This window comes from Gadus chalcogrammus, chromosome 11 (genome assembly GCF_026213295.1).
Source record: "Gadus chalcogrammus isolate NIFS_2021 chromosome 11, NIFS_Gcha_1.0, whole genome shotgun sequence".
In the NCBI taxonomy this organism is placed as follows: domain Eukaryota; kingdom Metazoa; phylum Chordata; class Actinopteri; order Gadiformes; family Gadidae; genus Gadus; species Gadus chalcogrammus.
In genome coordinates this window covers 19,752,258-19,772,884 of record NC_079422.1, presented here as the reverse complement: position 1 = coordinate 19,772,884, position 20,627 = coordinate 19,752,258, and the positions used below count along the sequence as shown (strand labels likewise).

General features: G+C 47.3%; 2 protein-coding genes across 4 annotated transcripts in view; one reads left to right on the top strand and one right to left on the bottom strand.

The window, feature by feature from the left end:
• Positions 1–220: 220 nt before the first annotated feature.
• Positions 221–9,239, top strand: zgc:110410 (uncharacterized protein LOC553618 homolog). The gene is made up of 11 exons (XM_056602696.1): positions 221–308; positions 1,070–1,209; positions 2,522–2,717; positions 3,807–3,885; positions 4,286–4,339; positions 4,750–4,840; positions 5,048–5,085; positions 5,609–5,696; positions 6,069–6,158; positions 7,259–7,306; positions 8,083–9,239. Exons 2-11 carry the CDS (start codon positions 1,108–1,110, stop codon positions 8,233–8,235), a joined length of 939 nt encoding a protein of 312 aa, XP_056458671.1. The 5' UTR covers positions 221–308; positions 1,070–1,107; the 3' UTR covers positions 8,236–9,239.
• The window catches only part of LOC130392217 (ankyrin repeat and IBR domain-containing protein 1-like), a 44,853-nt gene continuing 31,804 nt past the window's right edge, over positions 7,579–20,627 (bottom strand). For 2 of the 3 annotated variants that reach the window (XM_056602675.1, XM_056602674.1), the window contains exons 16-20: positions 20,274–20,455; positions 18,763–18,814; positions 15,710–15,821; positions 14,247–14,284; positions 7,922–12,678 (exon numbers count right to left, since the gene is read on the bottom strand). In XM_056602675.1, the coding sequence (XP_056458650.1) occupies positions 11,659–12,678; positions 14,247–14,284; positions 15,710–15,821; positions 18,763–18,814; positions 20,274–20,455 (1,404 nt within the window). In that variant the 3' untranslated portion in view covers positions 7,922–11,658. Of the gene's footprint in view, positions 7,664–7,921; positions 12,679–14,246; positions 14,285–15,709; positions 15,822–18,762; positions 18,815–20,273; positions 20,456–20,627 lie in introns of those variants that run through there. The other variant, XR_008896988.1, reaches the window with a different exon arrangement.

Sequence of the window (20,627 nt, the reverse complement as noted above, 5' to 3'; positions counted from 1 at the left end):
TTAGTTTAACGTTAAAAATGTCTTCTTAATACCCCCATTCAGCCTAATGAAGGGGACATCCTCTCTCTTCCCCGAGCAGAAGTCCTGTGTCTGTGGGAGAGGACTGATAGCGAGTAGACTTTGCCCCTGAGGCGACACACACACACACACACACACACACACACACACACACACACACACACAACACAACACACACACACACACACACACACACACACACACACACACACACACACACACACACACACACAGGCGGGCATTCACAGTCCAGGAAGAGGAGCAAGGCTTAATTCCCTGTCAGACCGCAGGTAAGTGGGTGACTTTTGTTACGTACATTATTAAAAACCTTTTTATTTATTCATATATCGTGTGGCAGTAGTGCCTAAAGTGATATTTAAATATGATAAGGATGGGGTATTTTGTAAGGGGAATGGTACTTTTAGTGTGCCGTTTCAGGGTTGTTTGGTGTGAGATACTACAGGCGAGATTGAGAGAAGGTGTATTGCCTCAGAGAAGCTCACCGTGTTATGAGCAAAAGGTCATAGGTCGTATTTATTTGTTTCCAGTGCTTTCTCTGTGGAAAGTGAAGAGCCATTACTGGCTATGTTTGACTATTCTACTGCAAAGGCTTGATGTTGACGAGTTTGGCTGTTTGATTTTGAGTTGGCAGTGTATCTGACCACAGCATTGGTTAATTGATGGTGGACTATATAGCCGATCAGCAATGAGACAAAACATTTCACGCGATACTTTGACTAATTTGACTCTGTTGATGACATCTGCATGTCCTCAGTTCAATGGTGTACTTAAACCATGAAATGCATTTTACAATATCTGTACATATAATACAGCTCTTTCCATGTGAACCTCAAGCCATGCTGACGCAACATAACTATCAGTGTTTCCTATCTGCCTTATCATCCGTCTTATATCTTCATTTACTGATTTGTCAATCCACAGTTAATCAAAGTCATATCCACAATGCGCGTCGCCCAAGGAAGATGCATCTTGTATAATAGAACAGTAAATAATACTGTGGTGTGGCTGTCATAATCTGTATTCATTGTAGCTCGTGCGTTGAGCATCTTCCGCAAGGATTCTGTTGGAATGGAGCCCAAAGTGGACGGAGTTAGGAACGACTATGGGTTCAATCCACCGCCTTACAACGCAGGCTACGGTTCCGACAGGCCTTACCAAATTGGCTATGAGGTGAGTGATCTCGGAGGAGACGGCATAAGCCTGGGCAGGAAACCGAAAACAGAAAGGGGCAGAGTTTCACCTATTGAGAGAAACTCATTCAATCCAGTGGATGAGGCTTCCACAAGGGGGTTAAATCAGTGTATAGAGTCTACTCGGTGTTCATCTGAAACCCTTACAGAAAAAAATTCTACAATTTAGGCCCGCTAAGACAAAAACCGGACTTTAACATTATTTTGGAGACATTTTATAAATGAGTGCTTTCTGTACTCACTAATCGAAGGTTCCGGTTAACCTGCATCACGGACCTCAATGGTCTACTTCGCACCAACAGATTCTTTCCCGACAGCAACATTTAGCCAAAAGTGAAACGCCTCGTTCAGACAGATCTGAGCTGGTTTGTTATCAGAATTTTTTAGATTTAAATGTCATTCGTAAGACAGTGGTTATAAGCCTATCTGAGAACAAATATGGGAACAGGGGAAATTGTCTAAATATCCCCGCTTTAACAGAGACAAACACTGAAATGGTCAAAATAGAAACGCTTACAAATTGAGATTTATTGAGTTTGGTAATTGGTGATTAGTTCACACATTCCAATTTGAGTTCAGCTTTAGGGGAATTCAGAGCAATCCTGGGGTCGTAACCAGTGCCATCCCCTGTGTTCTTTGCCTAAACACATTCGTAATGCTGCCAAATCACTTCATGCTCTCACTAGGATTGATTCCATTTATTTCCTTTGATCTCATACATAAGTTACCACCACTCCCAATGAACCTGTAGAATCTTATGAATTCAATCCCAGACCATAATCACTCCAGGGATACTGATAAAATCAATAAAGAGAACGAGAGTGGTAGAGAGAGACAGAGATATAAAGAGAGGGAGAGGCTGGTTTGTATAGGGTGGGTACAAATGTCAACTAGCATCAGTGTGTGTAGACCTACATGACCAATTGATTGTGATAGATAAGTTGGTGCGTAATGACAAAAATGAAACCATTAATCAACGTACAACTAGTAAAAAAAAAAATATATATATATAAATTCTCAAATTGGAAAATACTAATTATAAAAAAACGAAGTATATATTTATATATATATGGTTATATATTATATGTGTCTGGTATGCATACGTTCACTGAATGTAAGACTGAACATGAGAGCAGCACCCCAGCAGAGAATCCTATCCTCCATACATTCATGTTAACTCCGTTCCCACGGTGTTCCCCACGTCCTCCGCCCAGCATGGGGTCCGACCCCTGACCCCCTCACCCTCACCTCACCCCCCTCACACAGCTCTGCTCCGCCCCCCCGTTCCCCAGGCGCAGGTGGAGGCGGGGAAGTCCGGCATCGCGGTGGTGTACCCCCCGGGGGGCTACGACAACACGGCGTATCCCCAGGGCCAGGCACCGTACGGGGGCGTGCAGTCCCCCGACAGCCCCCCCGAGTACCGGGTGGAGGAGGAGGAGGAGGAGGGGGAGGAGGAGAACTGCTTCAGCGACGCGGGAGTGAGAAGAGGTGACGGAGGAGGAGGGGGGGAGATGGTGATGGGTGCGGGGGGGGGGGGGGGGGGTAAACGAGAGATTGCCGGGTTGGGGGTGGGGGGAGAGAGAGGGGGGAGAGAGGTGGAGGAGAGAGCGGGGGGGGGGTCTTTTAGTATGGGCAGCACGCATCCCTTAGTGTGTGACTGGACTACAGAAGCCAATGTTTACCCCTTCATTTGTGTGACTGTGTTTCCTCGAAATTGATTTGAAATTGAAAATGGTTCCCTGGCTCTCCCCCCCCCCCCCCTATTCACTGGGCCTCCTTACCCATAAAGCTCATTTCATGAAGGGGGAAAAAAAAAAGGCTGTGCAATAGGGCTTTCAATACATAGCTCAACACGTTTATGGTAATAAACTGCTGCCCTAAATGGACCGCGCGTCTCTCTTGCACCTGTTCTGTTTATCCCTTTTTCTCCATCTCTCGTGTGGCTCTCTTCTGTCTGAGTCACTCCTCCTCCTCGCCCACTCTTATCTTAGTATTAGTATTAATACAAGTATTACTATTATTACTATACATATTATTGTTGGTAATATTATTAGTAGTGTTAGTATAATAATTATTAGTCGTAGTATTATTGGAAGTTTTGTTATTGGTATCAGTAATATTAGCATTAATAGAATTTGCATTAGCATTGGGCTGATGATCCGCTTTACGTGTCGACCTGTCCGGCTAGCCTGTCTGTCTGCCCCACTGTCTCTCTGCCCCCCTGTCTCCCTCCTCTCTGTCTCCCTCCTGGTCTGTCTGACCCCCCCCCCCCTCCCCCATGTCTGTCTGACTCCCTCATGTCTGTCTGACTCCCTCCTGTCTGTCTGACTCCCTCCTTGTCTGTCTAACTCCCTCCTTGTCTGTCTGACTCCCTCCTCGTCTGTCTGACCCCCCCCCCCCCCCCCCATGTCTGTCTGACTCCCTCATGTTTGTCTGACTCCCTCCTCGTCTGCCTGACCCCCCCCCCCCATGTCTGTCTGACTCCCCCCCCCCCATGTCTGTCTGACTCCCTCCTGTCTGTCTGACTCCCTCCTCTCTGTCTGTCCTCCTGTCTGACTCCCGTCTCTCTCCCTCCAGGGTTCATACGGAAGGTGTACCTGACCTTGATGATTCAGCTCCTGGTTACCGTGGGGATCATCTGCGCTTTCCTCTACTGGTGAGTCATCCCCGCCAGAGGCACGGCCTCCGTTCTATCGGATCGGAGAAGACCATCGTCCAATCAGGTGGCCATCAGCCCCTAACTAGCTTTGGATGGGTTTTTTTTTCCGTTAAGTTTTAAGAGCACTATTCATCTGATTGCAGCCATTATGGTTTGGAGTCATTTTTATTTGTGTCGTTATTTACGGCCATCGCGGTTCGCCAAAGTGCCTCGCTGGTTATTACTCAAACGCAGCGGCAGTTGGCTACGGAGATTGATTCACTCTGGGTAATGGCTGTGACGGACTACTGGCCAATCGTAGGATGCAAAATAGTGGCATGAAATCATTGTGCATGTTTGATATAAACAAACATAGAAAACAGTTTCAAATGTGTCTCTCCTCGTTGTGTTTCTGTAGGGACGCTCTCAGGCAGTTTACCTTGTCCACCTACTGGTTCTCCTACTGCATGATGTAAGCAGTGCTCCTCCAATCAAATCCAATGTACCTGTGGGCCTGTCCACCCACAGCTAGCTTGTGTGTGTGTGTGTGTGTGTGTGTGTGTGTGTGTGTGTGTGTGTGTGTGTGTGTGTGTGTGTGTGTGTGTGTGTATATTTTGATGTGTGTGTGTGTGTGTGTGTGTGTGTATGTATATTTTGATGTGTGTGTGTGTGTGTGTGTGTGTGTGTGTGTATGTATATTTTGATGTGTGTGTGTGTGTGTATATATGTGTATTTTAAAGTGTGTGTGTTGTGCATGCACATGGGTATTTATGTGTGTGTGTGTTTGTGTGTGTATTCCATGTGTGTGTGCGTGTGTATGTACGTGTGTATTCATGTGTGTGTGTATTCATGTATGTGTGTGTATGTACATGTGTGTTGAAGGGCGGTGGTGCTAGTAATGATCTTCGTCTTCTCCTGCTGCGTTGGCATCCGTCGGCGGGTGCCCCTCAACTTCATCGCCCTGGGCCTGTTTGTAAGCCTTCCTCATCACACCTCCAGCCCCACACAGTGGAGGCTGTCCTGCTGCCCACCACTTCCCTGGCTCTTGCCTTTGTAGTGTTTGGTTCCTTTGTTTTTACTCACCATCATCGCCCTCTCCCTGATTCCCTGCCTGTCTGTTTCACTCTATTGCTATTGCTAATTTGTTCACATTCTCTCTCTCTCTCTCTCTACCTCTCAGACCATTGCCGAGGGTATGATGCTGGGGTCCCTAACAGTGTAAGTCTCCAGAGCTGTCATGTTCGCAGAGAAAGCAGCTAGGAAATAGAGGGACATTTAAATATGATTAGGAAGACATTACAGCTGGTATATGCTGATAAGTCGTTGTTGATGATTTGGCAACGAAGTCAACAAAATATGAAACAAAACGTAGGAGTTCAACTGAACTCAATGCTACATTTTCTACTGGGGCTACTTCTCCAGCCAGGCTTCGATGAGCCTGGCTGTTTGATGCCTTCCGTCATCAATAATGCATTCCATATTATCATATTAATAGAAGATTGCCATAACTGATGCTTTTAGTGATATCAATTGAGCAACGGTGGATGTATAATGCAACGAATATCCAACGCGTGGTCTCTGGTTCCCTCACATGAAAGAGACTTGTGGATTCATAAAATAAACGAAAGAAACATTTATATTCCCCGGAGATTTTTATTTTTTTAGAGCTAGTGCTAGCTAGCTGTGGGGTAGTTCATGTGTGTGCGTGAGTAAAAGTGTGTGTCCTCATCTCTATCAATAGCTACTATGCAGCGGAAGCAGTTCTCTGGGCCATGGGGGCGACGGCCCTGGTGTCCTTCTCCCTCAGCGTGTTTGCCATGCAGTCCAAGGTAAGGCCCCGCTGCCCCCACCAATACTAAACCCAAGGTGAAGGAAAACTGAAAGTGAAACCGAGAGTGAAACCCGCTTTGTGTTTGTGTTGCAGTCTGAAAAAGTGTTCAAAGCATCTGAATATTAGATCTTTGCAAACACACACTTCAACGGACAGTATTCCAGGTCTTTGATCTGTTGCCTTGTTTTGTTCTCTTGTGGGGTTACTGCAGTACGTCCCATAATGCCAGGTAGTGCCGAGCACAGCTGCAATGCAGGGGCTCTCAAGCACAGCTTCTGTTGTAGGTTTCAATGTAGACTTACAATGTTCCAGTAGCTCTTCATAATTAGTCTGAACTTATCCTCTTTCTCAACTCCTGTGTGTTCTCCAGTGGGACTTCACCGCAGCCAGGGGCTCTCTGTGGGCCTTCGGCTGGACCCTGGTGTCTTTCGGATTGCTCTGCGCGATATTGAGATCCCAGGTAAATCTAGGGGCCAGACTTGATTTATCAGGATGTATCCATCTGCCCTCAGGAGAAAACTGATGAGTTGTTTTCTCACACAAAGTGAGGAATAGCAACTATAACTATTGTTAGAAGCACTTCCGGTGTCATCATCACTCTCTCTTAAAGGGGACATATTATACCACCGGGTGTGAGTGTGATTAGCCTTACTAACCGTTTCGAAAATCTGCCCCATATGACATCAGTAGTTGGCATGTCCACCTAGATCTGTGCTGGATAGATGAGTAACGTTTACTTAAGTCCACTTGGTAGGCTGGTAGACTGATCTATCCAGCACAGAACTAGGTGGACACGCCCACTAGTGATGTCATATGGGGCAGATTTCTAAACGGTTTGTAAGGCTATTCACGCTCACACCTGGTGGTATAATATGTCCCCTTTAAAGACGTCAAACAAGAGTTTTTGGGAGTATTTCGGCAACCGACAGTCATATCGTCCACTCGCAGACTAATGTTGAATCCCATTCTAGGCCTTTTCCTAGTCGCCGGCTCCCACGGAAAAACAATAAAGCTGGCCATTGTAGAATGCGAGACTCAATGGAAAGTTTGAAACGTCTTTATATGTATTTTTTTAAAACCACGTGCCCTTTTCCCGGCATTCATTGTGGTTTTATCTAAATATCACACAAACAAAACAGGCAACTGGATTATTCAGTAGGCTATTCCCGTTTTTATTTAAAAAACAGAAAAATTCAGTTTATTTGTTTATTCCTTTTGCCCTTTTTCCGTTTCAATACCAAATCAGAAAAACCAATAAACGACTCTGTTATTTGGTTTTTCTGATTTTGTTTTAAATCTGAATATTCAAAGAACGAACCATACACGGATTTTCATAGTACCCAACTAGTGACTTATTGAATGGGATTTTATTGATGAACGCATTATTCAAGACTGTATTGCATGAGAACAGTCTGTAGCACTCAGATGGTTGGCTGATTAGAATCTCAGTGAAAATGGGTCCACTAGAAGAATATGGGTTACTGCCTCAAGTTCTATTTGGATACAACCAGAAATATGCTGTTGTTTTGAAGCTGTGCTCTTTTTCCTCTGTCTACCCAGTACCTCTACATTATGTACGCATGTATTGGAACCCTGCTCTTCTCCATAGTAAGTAGCACACAAAACACTAAACTAAACGGTTCAAGTGATTTCTACGATATGCGTCTCGGATGTGACTGGGGGGAACCACAAAAGAGCAGCTTCAAGCCATGCAAAGAGGTTCAGCCAGAGGTCAGACATGCCGGTGAGTGTTAAGTATTGAAGAGGACACTCTTCAGCTCTTGTTGTTGCGTCGACTGCGCGTCGCCTGACGGCGGTGGTGAGCTTTCATCATCATCACCGCCCCCCCCCCCCCCCCCCCACCCCCCCCCGACCGTGTGCTGTTGGCCTCGACAGCGGATGTGGTGATCCAGGCTTTCGTTCTGCTGACCTGTGTGGTGACGGCCGCACGCAGAGCTCAACAAGCTGTCGACGGAAATCCACAAGTTGTTTATGGGCGGCCAAATGTCAACCTTCAATCCGTACTTCACCCTCTAGGCCTACTGGGTTTTATTTTTTCTGAAGCTGCGATGAACTCACACACACTAAAACCTATTTCCTCCGGAATACATTAAGATTTACATTTAGGCCATTTTGCAGATCCAAAGTGACTTAATATGAATACATTTATCAGAAGAAGAGAAACAACAATATACCGCTGTCGGTCCAGTAAGGATGTCCATAGAACCAAGTATTAACAATCTCTAGGTTAACCCAGTCCCTCTATACAACTGATAGCTAGGATAAGACTACAAATGGAATCCTTACCTGCGCAGGGATACTGCACCAGTTATGTAGAGCTGTCTACCCCTGAATCCTTGTCTATGTCTCTCCCCGTGTGCCAGTACTTGGTGGTGGACACCCAGCAGATGGTGGGAGGGAAGAACCGGAAGTACTCGATCTCACCCGAGGAGTACATTTTCGCCGCCCTCAACCTGTACCTGGACATCATAACCCTGTTCCTGCTACTGCTGCAGCTCATCGGCCTGTGCCGCTGAGCCTCTGTCGAGACCTGGGTTTGAATGATGCGTGTTAAGTGAAGGCACGGCCATCTTTAATCAATCTCGCCGTAAACAGATTTATCCCAGTTTATCGCACTTTTGTGTTTAACGACGAGCAATGCACTGACGCTGGTTTTCCCTTCAATGGCACTTTTCCCTGTCCGTCGGGTTTAATGGTAGGGTTTCTTACGTGATTTGATGGTATGGCTTTAATGTGTTCTGCACTGAGGTGTCTGTCTTTCTATATATTAATTCCCAGGAACACTTATGGCTAATAGTTGGTTGAAAAGCCGGGTGTGGGAACAATTATTCAAAATGCATTACACGGTTGTCAAGAGGGGAAATGGATGTAAATATTGCATACTGTTCTTACAATTTGCTGTTATTTTTGTTATGTGCAAAAGCCGTTATTGTCTGTTTGCCTGCCAAGCAGCCCTCCCCTTCCTCTACCCTTCTGTACATGGAAACCCTGCATCTGGGATTTCAATGCATTTTCCCAATACGATCCCTCCAAACTCAGAGGGCCATCAATCCCTCACCCTCCAGAAATGTTGTGTCTCTCCCTGACTGACGGTTCTGTTGGACAGGTAGGCCTTTCCACCCAGATATCCCCCTGCTTAATTGCAGATATTTCTGCTTAGTTGGTTTAAAGGCTGCTCTTGGTAGAAACAAAATGTATTCCGCTGCACTACAGCAGAACGGTTTGACCAAGGCTCATTAGCCGAAAAGGGGCTGTCCGCATTAGGGAACAACTCTTTCCCCTGGAAGACAGCTGAGGGGCTCTTGAATTACCATTATGTGTATCACAGACTTTTAATGACTTTCTAATACAATTGCATAGGAGCTAAAGTGACATACCCTTACTTTAATGCAAATGTATGAGGATAGAAATATTCATCATCCGTTCCTATGTTAATTCTCGGAAAAAAAAACACCACCTTCAATAAAACTCAACTCATTTTATTGGCATCAGCACACTTTTTTTTTCCTTTCATATAAAGAGGGAATGTATCAAGTATAAACTATGAAAGTGCAAACGGCATCTCAAGGATTAGTTACTTTACAATAGAAAAATCTTAATGTGTTACAAAAAGTTTTGTCAGTTTTAAAATCATAATCACCTGAACAATCGGAAGTGCAATACACAGGAGAACACACAATCCTTAAGGAGGACTCGTGCCCTTTTACACACACGCACACACACACACACAGTGGAGAAGAAATAGGAGTGGGGGGAACACTTTGCAACCACACTCATTACCACACCGCACCGTCGTCGACTAATGACTCACCGCGTCGTAGCGCGCGCGTGCTATACATCTTCAAAGACGCGTTTCAAAGCCATCAACACATTAAGATCCACTGCTACGTTCGGGCGCCGCGGAGGTCCCCCAGAACAAACACTCCATTAGCGGGGACTTCATTTCCAGATAACGAACCCTATTTACGCCCCTCGGCTGTGACACATCTACTGTACATGGGAGCAAATTACACCGTTTCAGCTTGCGAACCGTTTCGACTCGCTGCGTCGCGTTGTTTTTCTCGTCTCAGACGCGGCGCCTGGTCTTTGCTTCGACATAAATTGCTGCTTTGAAGGGTGTTCCTTCATCTTGTGGTGGAGGCGATAGGTAGTCAATTGTCGCAGTGCTCTTGTTCACCGAGTCAACCCTCTTGAGTTTACGCATCAAGTCTTTACTTTCACGTCTACTTCCAAAATAACCCAGGTCAACCATTTCAGATCAGCACAAAAAGCCGAGGGGAGACATAAACCAAGCCAAAATGTACTTCAATATAAACATTATGTACTTCCTGAATAAAAAACAATGAACTCTCGTCACCAGGGATCCAATTAAGTATTTTCAGAAAGGCCGTTAAAATATCAAGTCATTTAAATTAGATATACTTTGTTGGGGCACATACATTGCCAAGTGTGAGGGAAGTCAAATTTAAGGTGAACATTACTTATTTTATACACCGTTTTATACTATGTATATTATAAATTATATATTTCTATATGGTTTGTGAATACTGCTCAGTAACACTCTTAAGAAGTGCGTCAACAGAATAATAATTATAATAATACGTTTCGATATAGGAAGGCACTGTGAGAGAATGCGTCGGAAACCGTTCTTCTGAAGGCTCCAGATGTTACTTGGAATTGGCTCAGCCAAAGCTTTAGCCGGGCACCATGTTGCTGAGGACAAATACAAATGACTCAGGCCTGATTAACTAAGTCACAGAGCTCAAGGTCACCCACTACATACCATCTCAGTGGCTTGGTTACAATGTCTATCTTCTGCAAGTTAAGCCGTGTGAGATTGCTGCAGATTCAGAACATACAGTATATTCTTTCTTTAGTTCACAATAAGCAAGATTGCAATTCCTTTTTGAGCCATTTCTTTCAAAATAAGGACATGTACTAAATAAGTATACACTTATAATTCCATTGAATGAAACCGTAGGCGACTTGTTGTCTTAGCAGCTCACCTACTATTTATAGTAGAAATTGCGCTATGGATAATATTTATGTATAGTTACTTCAAAGACAACCCCCTTTTAACATCTTAAAGGATGCACTCATAATAATAATAATGATAATAATCATATCTGAAAGACTGGGCTCTCAAACCGAGATCCCATTTCATGACTCTCAGTTTGTCGGGTCAACAAAAATGCAAAGAGGCACAATTTGCTTTGAATAATCCACTTGGTGACGACAAACTGCGCTCTTGCTAGTCAGTGTTTGGCACCCATTTACCGGAAGGCTGATAAGGAGAGGAGTGAATAGCGTTACACAGACGGCGAGATACCCAGTCAAATAACATGTAAATAAATCTATGCGCTCTAATTAAGTTTCAAACTCATCCCGAAAACTACAGTAGGCTTTAACTCCAGTGGAAGAAAAAAAAGAAAAGGTAACAGAAGACGTAGAAATATTCTTACGTCACTCTAGCACAGAATCCAGAGACGCGACTCATTTACACAAGCACTCAATCGACGTTACATTAACACGTGGCCTCGAAAATCTATTGGTTCAGTTATTGGTTCAGTGAGTGCTTACCGTAGGGAATCATGCCCACCACCCACCCAGACAGATAGCACTGAGTAGCGGGCTGCCCAATCACGCCCATTACAGGAACCGATGGGTCTAGCAGAAGGTGAGTGCAAGCCACTAATTCCACCGCAGCCAACCTCTGTGAACTACCGCTAGGAGAACTACGACTCATGAAGATGAGAAGGGACTCAGAAGATGGCGACCTGTAACACATTCCCCAGTCTTAGTCCCCGACCCAGTCAACCCGCCAACACCCACTGCCTTCCTTTCCTCTATTTCCCCCTGCTTATTTATCCGGGCCTTCTCCACATAACAAGCCCTCCTCTTCCTCTCGCGACCTCCTCCTCCTCCTCCTCCTCCGTGGGTCACACGGTGTGGATCTGCTCCTCCCACTCCGAGGAGCTGCTGCTGGCCAGCGGGTCGGAGGTCGAGGAGCACTGCGGCGTGTCCACGTGGCACGTCCTGTCCCTGCCCGCGTCCGTCACGTCGAAGGTCTCCCCCGACGACGACGTCTCCCGCCCCTTCAGGTCCAGCTGGGTGGGCCTCTCCACGGCGGCGGTTACCGTGGCGATGGCGGCGGCGGCGGCGGCGGCGGCGGCAGGGGCGGTGGCGTCCCTCTCGGAGTGCGTCTGTCTCCCGGGAACGCCGCCGCTAACCCCCCGCCGCTCCTCCCCTTCCTGGAGCTTGGCGTCGTCCGAGAGGGGGGCGGAGGCTGTCCTCTTCACCTCCAGGTACCCTTCCCCTCCCCCTCTTCCTCCTCCTCCTCCAGCGGCGTGGGGAAGGAGCGCGTCCACGTCCGTGTCGGAGGAGGCGGAGGACTCCAGCGCCACGCCGGGCCGGTCGGCGTCGTGGAACCACGCCATGATGTTGCCCAGCAGGTTGGCGTTCGCCGCCTCCGCCGCCGCCGCCGAGGACGGGTCGTGGCTGCCGCAGGTGGTGGAGTCCAGGGTGTCGCTGGACAGGGAGAAGAGGCCCGTAGACGAGCCTCCACATCCGCCGCCGCCGCCGCCCCCACGGGCGGCCGCGGGGAAGGGCAGCGAGCCGCTGAAACGCCGCTGCTGTGGCGGATGCTGGTGGTGGTGGTGGTGGTGGTGGTGGTGGTGCTGGCTGGAGGACACCGCCACGGCAGAGTACTGGCTGGGGCTGATGTTGACGCTGGCCAGCTCCAGCAGCTCCGAGCTGCTGAGGGAGGACCGGGGGAGGACCTCCAGGCCCCGGGCGCTCTGCTCCAGCCGGGAGGGCAGCGAGGTGCCGATGGCCCCCAGGGAGGCCTCGTGGGCCGGGGCCGGCGGGTTGGCCCAGCCCCCTGGCATGGCGGAGTCCTGGAGGGACAGCTGGATGGCCAGCAGGATGTTGGGGTCCTCGTCGTCCAAGGAGCCGTGGTCCTGCGGCCGACGACAGAAGTGGGAGTTATGAGACACACAGACTAAAATGCGTTTCCAACAGAACGCACACACTCCAAAACCTCTAAAAAATCCCACGCCCGAGTGCTTTTTGAGAACGGAGTCCTTGAGAAGAAATGCAGCATGTGTAATTGTGCGCCTTGAACAGATATTTTTGAGCGAGGGAGGCAAGGCCATCACTTTCCTTTCTGAATAAACTATCGCCTCTACACTGCCAGAAAATCTGCTTCTCTTTGTCGTTGGACATTTTATGTGTTAAGTGTTCTCTTCCGTTGACCAGAGTCGCTACTTCATGCCCAGCGACCAAAGTTTACATTTAATCACACAAGTGTAACTCATCGCAGCACAGCTTGACAGTAAAGCACACGATGCGGTTTTCATTTCGCAGTGGCCGCGTCCCCTTTGCGCAGCGGCGTATATATAATGTATGCATGCAGCGATTCTTTTGTTATCTTACGAACATCAAACCGATAAGAGACCGACCAGGGGACCGACCGAGGGAAGCCGACACCCTCGAGACACTCTTGGTACACATTTTTCCGCTGTGTCACCGGTTTCTCAGACTGCGACACACACCCTCTCCCCCCCCCGTGCTGGCGCTCGGCCAGGAGTGAACGTAGTTAAGTAGAAGGACCCCAGACAGCCATGATCCTCAAGGCGCTCGCAGGACAGCGCCTCCTCAACAGCGCCTCCTCAACCCCCCCCCCCCCCCCCCCCCCCCCCCCCCTCGCCAAATACTTGTTTTATCGCTGCAGCGAGTGACCTTTGCGACTTGTCTTTAAAAAAAAAAAGAATATAAAACGCTGCATCCTGCGTTTTCTGTCCGAGGAACCGCCTCACCTTGAAACCCCGCTATGTATGTATATCACCCCCCTGGACCCCCAGTCCCAAAAGTGCAGAAGAAGAAAGCCGGAGGTGCACCCAACCTCTGCCCTCCAAATAGAATAGCAATTACCCAGCGAACGTTGTTTGGCCTATTGTACTCTTTCTTGGCCGGCGACTTTACATACGCCACGTCTGAATTACAATGACTGATTCATGAGTAGGGATGGGGAACGATCGTCGAATATTCGAAACAGTCGGAATCACGTAGAATATCGAATAATGAATGTGAGTGCCGTTATTTATTACACAGCTCTTCTCAATGCAGTTGAACGCTCCGTTCACTTGCATGGGCCTTCACAACTTCCGTTGGTGAATAATTTTTTGAGAATTGTGTTAAGTAAAATAAATGGCGATCTGTTTTCGGCGCATGTAGGCCTATCTGCCTGAGCCTGAAATAATTTTGATGTTGAATGTTGATGGCGCAGTTGTTGAAATAAACGAATTGATTTCAGACAAATAATAAAAGCCTCTTCGTGTCATTGTTCGGGCTTGTATACGAGGTGCGTGTGTGCGTGCGTGCGTGCGTGGGTTCTTGATTGACCGATCTTTTAATATTATTAGAATACTTCTCAGCGAATATCGAATAGTATTTTGGCCAGAAATGCACATCCCTATTTATGAGGCGCCCCAATGTACGCATGGCATGCGAACATTGGTCAACTCACCGCCAGCCGACGCCTTTGTCCATGCCCTTCCGGACCACCTGGGGAGGAGAAAGAGAAAGTGAAACCACAGGGTCAAAACTACAACGTGGGAGGCCAATTGAACCGAGGCAAGAAATAAAGCCATTGTAAAACGATATGATTTATCCGGCCCTTGAACCGATGTCCACATTTGATGAAATTATCATATTATTATCCTCCGCAAATGACCAGGTAATGGCCGAATGACACAGGCCATTTATCACCCTGCCCACTCAAAGGTTTTGATGTAAAAGTGTAGTGAGCCATTATCGCTGCAGCGTGAAATGTGACGTGGGGAAGACATGACACGTTTCTTGCCCGACACGGAATAATCTATTAGCTCACAGTGGATAAAAGACCCTCCATTAGCCTGCTGTAAAGAATAGCCGACTCTGAGTACGCAAGTGATTGCATACATTGACTTATTTCTAGGAAATGGAATGTGGATCTGACCTTCATTTTGCAACCCCAACAGAGATTTCAAAACACATTTTCAAAAGTCGAACATCATAATGTGCTTTTAAGTACATAATTGTAGTGCTGTATATTCGAAGGTTATTAATGAATATTATTTTTGAATTATACAATTTAGGGGGTGTTGGGTCGATCATTGCAACACTATAATTACAGTTAGCTGCAAATAGCAGCTTCTCTCAAACCAACGGTATTTAACAGGCGGTTCAGTTTGACGGTTCAAACTCAGACTTTGTCAAGTCTCAGTTTATATAAAATGGAGGCAAAAGGGTCTTAAGAGGAACCTCCCGCAGCATGAATCAAACAGCATGGAACCCATCGACTTCACAGCATGTTTGAGACATCCAAATCACCAACACTGTGAAACAAAGCGATGCTGAACTATGAGATTCGCGACTGCAGTATTTGAGCGATAACATCTGAATAGCCGTCCTCGCTCCCAGGCGGCTCAGGAAGGAACGCCTCGAACGCACATTGCTTCCAATGTGCGTGCACTGCTGCGAGAGAGAGGGCGGGACTTCCGCCCACGCATTGGAGGGACCTACATTTGGTTAGCAGAGAGAGAGGGCGGGACATCTGCACAGGCTTTGGAGGGAGCCATAATAGTTTCAGTTACATTGGGGTCAGCGGCAAGAGGAGGCAGGACTTCTGATAGCAGGATGTCCTGTGTCCACCACATGTTTAGGATATTGCCATGTCAAATTCCCGGTCAAAAAACTCAACATTTATTCCCATTGTTGTTTTTCTCATCTTTATTCTAACTCTTTTCCCTCGGGGGACTGGTAGCTGACATACACCTCTCACAGGAAGTATGGAGCGGAAATTGCTTTTTGCGGTTGGAGCGGTTCCGCAATTAAAACCTCACAAGCTTCTCTCAGCCGGCTGACACCGAGTAGGCGTGTAGGTCCTGCCAAACCAGACCCGGGTTCGGCAGGGAAACGCGGGGGAACACATGCTGCGATTGGCGGTACCTAAACCGGGGTCCGCGGGGTCCTCTCCGTCTGGGCTGTTGCTGCGCAGACTGCCCATGTCTCCTCGTCTCCTCTGCCGGTGTCTCCGTCTGTACTGGAACTCGGCGTACTCCTGGGGGGCCAGCAGAAAACAGCCGCGTCACAACACCCCCCGGACCCACCCAGACACCATGAGCGGCGGCAGCATCAGCATCATCATCATCATCATCATCATGCAGTCACGCCGTTCGGGTTTTCTACGTTGATTAGTCACACATGCTGCGTCGACAGGAGTTAGGGATGAAGCCGGCCTTGCCAATCCAACACTAGACCACATCTTGAGTGTTTCTAGTGGAAAGTGAGATATGGAGTTATGGTACAAATTTCCCCGACATAAATTTGTAAAATCATAACGTGGATTCCTCATTAGAATGCGTGGGGTGGATACGCGTGTGTGTTTGGGTGTGCGTCTGCGTGTGGGTGGGTACGTGTGCATGAGTGCGAGTATGTGCATTTGTGTGCGTGTGTTTGCATTTCTATGAGTGCGTGCCTGAGCGTGTCTGTGCATGTGCGTGCATGTGTACGTGTGTGCGCGCATGTGCATGTGCGTGCATTTGCCTTTGCATGTCCGTGCGTGCGTGTGAAATGTTCCCGCAGAGAGAGCACCAGAGCTCAGCCTCCTCCAGTGGCTTTGATGTGCTGAACAAGCGATCCGATCATTAGGCCCAGAGTGTGGACCGGGACTGTCACAGAACACCCCCAACACCCACGCAGAAAGGGACTCGGATATTAGGTAACGCAAGAATTAGGGTTCAGATGTTAATAATAAAAAAGAGGATTTAGTCGACAGTCCTCAAAAAGGGAGAGCAAAGATGATTCATCAGAAAGTGAACTGGCCCCTCTGACTGACAGTATATAAGTGAGAGTTATGTGAAAGAATGTATTAGGATTCGTGATTCGTTTTAACCGCATATCTTGCTGAGCTTTTGTCAAAACAACAGGTGCATAGCTACAACCCTTTCCCTACTAAAAAAACAGAGTGCAGTGTGTTGCTGCATGAGAAACAGTGAGCCAGACAACATATTATGGGCTTTAATTATTATAACGAACAAGCCCCTACTAATTCCATAATTATTGCACACTTTCACTCTGGGGAATAGAAATGATGTAGAATGAAATTAAATGTTATTCTGACAGAGGCTTGGTAAGAACCAACATGGTCTACATTTGAATTTGAATTCAACTCATTTCTTATCTCCAAAGAATAACAATTAGAGACTGAACATAGTCTGTTTGAATGTGTGTGCGGGAACACAGGCACACACACAAATTGAAGTAAAAGGTATTAAAGATGAATTGTATCACAATACTTCAAAGTAGTGTGTGCGCTATGGGGTATTTAAGGTGATGACACATCACTTAGCATATATCAAAGCGTTGATATAGACAGCGTTAATTAAATTGTACATCCTGTTTCTTTACATGGAGGAAGTGTGTGTGTCCGTGTGTGCGTGTCTGTCTGCGCGCGGCGTGTGTCCGTGTGTGCGTGACTGTCTGCGCGTGTGTGCGTGTCTGTCTGCGCGTGTGTGTGCGTGTCTGTCTGCGCACGCGCGCGCATGCGTGCGTGCGTGCTAGTCTGTCTGCCTGTGTGTGTCTGTGTGTGTGTGTGTGTGTGTGCATCCATCTGTCTGTGCATCCGTCTGTCTGTGCGTGCGAGGGGGGACTTTGAAATTCAAGCATTCAGGCATCAGGCATTAGATGATGTAATGATGACGCATGCATATTAAAAGAGCAAAACCAAATCAATGCTAAAATGGGGGAAAATACATACTGAAACATTCTCAGAGTCAGACTGAAATCAATGCAGGTTAAAGGGAAAGGGTTGTTAAAAACGCACACATCACTTTTGTCCATTATACTTCATATCTCCCTCCAACCAAAATATATAAAAATCCATACAATAATATAAAAGGAACACTTAACCACAGTGTTGAATTTTAACAAGGCATAAAAAACACCCCAGAATCATTAAAAGCACACTATTGAACATCCCATTCCAGCCTCTCTCAGGGCTAGCAGAGCTAACGTTTAGCAGTAGGGTGATTTCGCCCCAATACTGAGTGTGCAGTAACAGCAGTCACCCAACAGGTACGAGCCAAGCCGACCGGCGCCCGTTCATCAGCCGGTAGTGGGGGGCCCATGGGCACGGGGCCACACAGGGGCGGGAGGGAGACAGGGCTGCGGAATGTACTGTGATGACATATGGCTGCAGTCCCCCCAACCCCCCCCCCCCCCGGGGAAGAGCCCCCGAATACACAACTCTGCACCTCTGATGATAATCTAAAAATAACAGCGTTGTTGTCATACATCATTGTTTTTTTCGTGGCTCCCACTGTGTTTGGGGGAACTTACGGACACCTGTTTGAGAGACCTTGGCCTGTTAATGCTTTTACGCGGGGTGGAGCTTTTCTGAAAATACCCGTGCAGGCGCGCAGCGGTCTGCCGGTAGTGGAGAGGGCCTGGTGAGAGGGCCATCTGCAGCCATCCCTCCCCTATCATCCCTCCCCTATCATCCCTCCCCGAGCCAGCCATCAGGCTTTGATTGCGGGTCGACGGGGCCCATTACCTGCCCTCGGCTCTCAGTGATCACCAGGCAAAGAAAAGTTGCATTCTGCCGCCTATTTTCCCTTTTTCCGACTGAATTAGTATTTTAGTCCCACGGAGAGGCTTTCGGATGGCAGCCAGAGATAGGTGCTGCTGGCGCCTTGCTTTTGTTATTTCTAACGCTGTCGGAAGAAGAGACCGAGGAGATAGCGCCTTCAACCTGAATCTCCAACGACGTCGGGGCTCTTCTGATGAGAAGCCACGTCTTTGTAGTGTACGCCCGCGTACTTAATTAAATCCGTCCCTCTGAAATGCAATGGCGTCCTGTTTTTTTTTTTTTGTGGTGCGTTTTCTTTACTTCCTTCCTTTTCTTCCGCCTGCCAAACTATATCGGTATCTGGGGAGTTTTTAATTAAGGGTGCCCGCGCCGGCCAGCCTGCCTGGTTCAGACGCGTTTGAGCAGTCATTACCTCGGGTGATGCAAAGCCCAAATACTCCCAGTCCCAGGTCCCGCCAGCGAAGCTGAAGGGGGGAGACGGGGGAGGGAGAGGGGGACAGATGGAGGGGGAGGAAAAGAGAGAGGGAGGGAGGGAGGGAGGGAGGGAGATAAAGAGAGGGAGGAAGGGAGGCAGATGAAGAGAGCGGGATTAAGAGGGAGGAAGGGAGGGAGATAAAAAGAGGGAGGGAGGGAGAGAGGCAGATGAATGGAGCGGGAGTAAGAGGGAGGGCGGGAGATAAAGAGAGGGAGAGGGAGGGAGGAGAACAGAATAAATATGGGCAAGATCTCACAAAATGTAATATACGTGCATTCAGGGTGTAATAGAACAAATGCTGAGGTTCCACTACTATTAAATATTTATTACACTTTTTCAATAAAGCTATAATGATGACATTTATTTACATGTGTTAAGGCAATAATAAGCATCAACTAACAATGAATTGTAAATTGACTTATGGTCTAGAAATAATTTAGTAATAGTGTTCATGTTAACTAAGGAAATGGTGTTCTCATTAACTAAGGTAATGGTGTTCAGGTTAAATAAGGTAATGGTGTTCATGGTTACTAATGGTTTGCATGGTTACTTGTGGCGTTCATGTTAACTAAGGTAATGATGTTCATGTTAACTAAGGTAAAGGTGTTCATGTTAACTTGGATATTTATTCATATCATACATCATTTAGGGTTAGAGTAAACCCTCATCCACTAATTTCAACCCTTATGCAAGGATATATACGGTACTAATATTTTATACTGCATATAATTATGTAAACTAATGGTTAATATATGGGCCCTTTCCATCATATGATAAATTATTTCTGCAATTCCCTTTTTGCAGATCATATTACACTTGAAAGATAACGTTTGGTCAAAACCGACGGCTCAGTTTAGAAAACTTCCTTGGATATTAAACTTAAGTTTACTAGGCTTGCTAAGAAATGTACTTATTGTGAGTCACTTTGGATAAAAGTGTCTGCTAAATGCCCTAAATACAAACGTAGGCAGAAATTGAGCTCAGCATCTGGGGTGCATTTCCCTGCATTTAAAATGATTATACATAAGACATGTGATTGGCTTATACTGATCGAAAACTCACTGTGTGAGTGAGTGAGCCATCGAGGGAGGGAGGGAGTGAGTGAGTGAGTGAGAGTGCAAGTGAGTGGGTGAGTGAGTGAGTGAGAGTGAGCAAGCGAGTATGTGACTAAGTGAGAGTGAGTGTGTGAGCGAGTGAGAGTGAATGAGAGTGAGAGAGTGAATGAGAGGGAGAGCGGGTGAGAGCGAGAGAGAGTGAGCAATTAAGTGAGAGTGAGTGAGTGCGCGAGTGAGTGAGTGAGCAAGAATGAGAGCAAATGGGAGCGAGAGTGAGAGCAAGAGTGAACTAGAGTGAGTGAGAGTGAATGAGAGTGAGTTATTGAGCGAATGAGTTAGCGAGCGAGCGAGAGCGAGTGATTTAGAGTGAGTGTGCGTGCGTGCGTGCGTTACCTGCTGCGTCTGGGGGCATCGGGGGAGTCGTTGGGGGCCACGCCCCTCGCCACTGAGGCCAGGAACTCCTGCCTCTTCTGCTGCACCAGGCAGGCGGCCCGGAGGATCTTGTGGCGCGGCGTGCGCAGGTACGGCCGGTTGACCTTCTGGGCCAGGTCCTCCGTCACCATCTCCAGGTCCGTCTGAGTGGGGGTTCATGTTCACGTACGCTTCATACAATTATAGTGTGTCCAACAGGTGCGTTCATGTTCTGCTTATGAAAGGACAGAAAAGTACTCATAACGCCTTGGAGCACAAAATGGAATTGGGAGACTTGAAAATCGTTCTGAAAAGTTTCCGAAATTGCCGTATTTG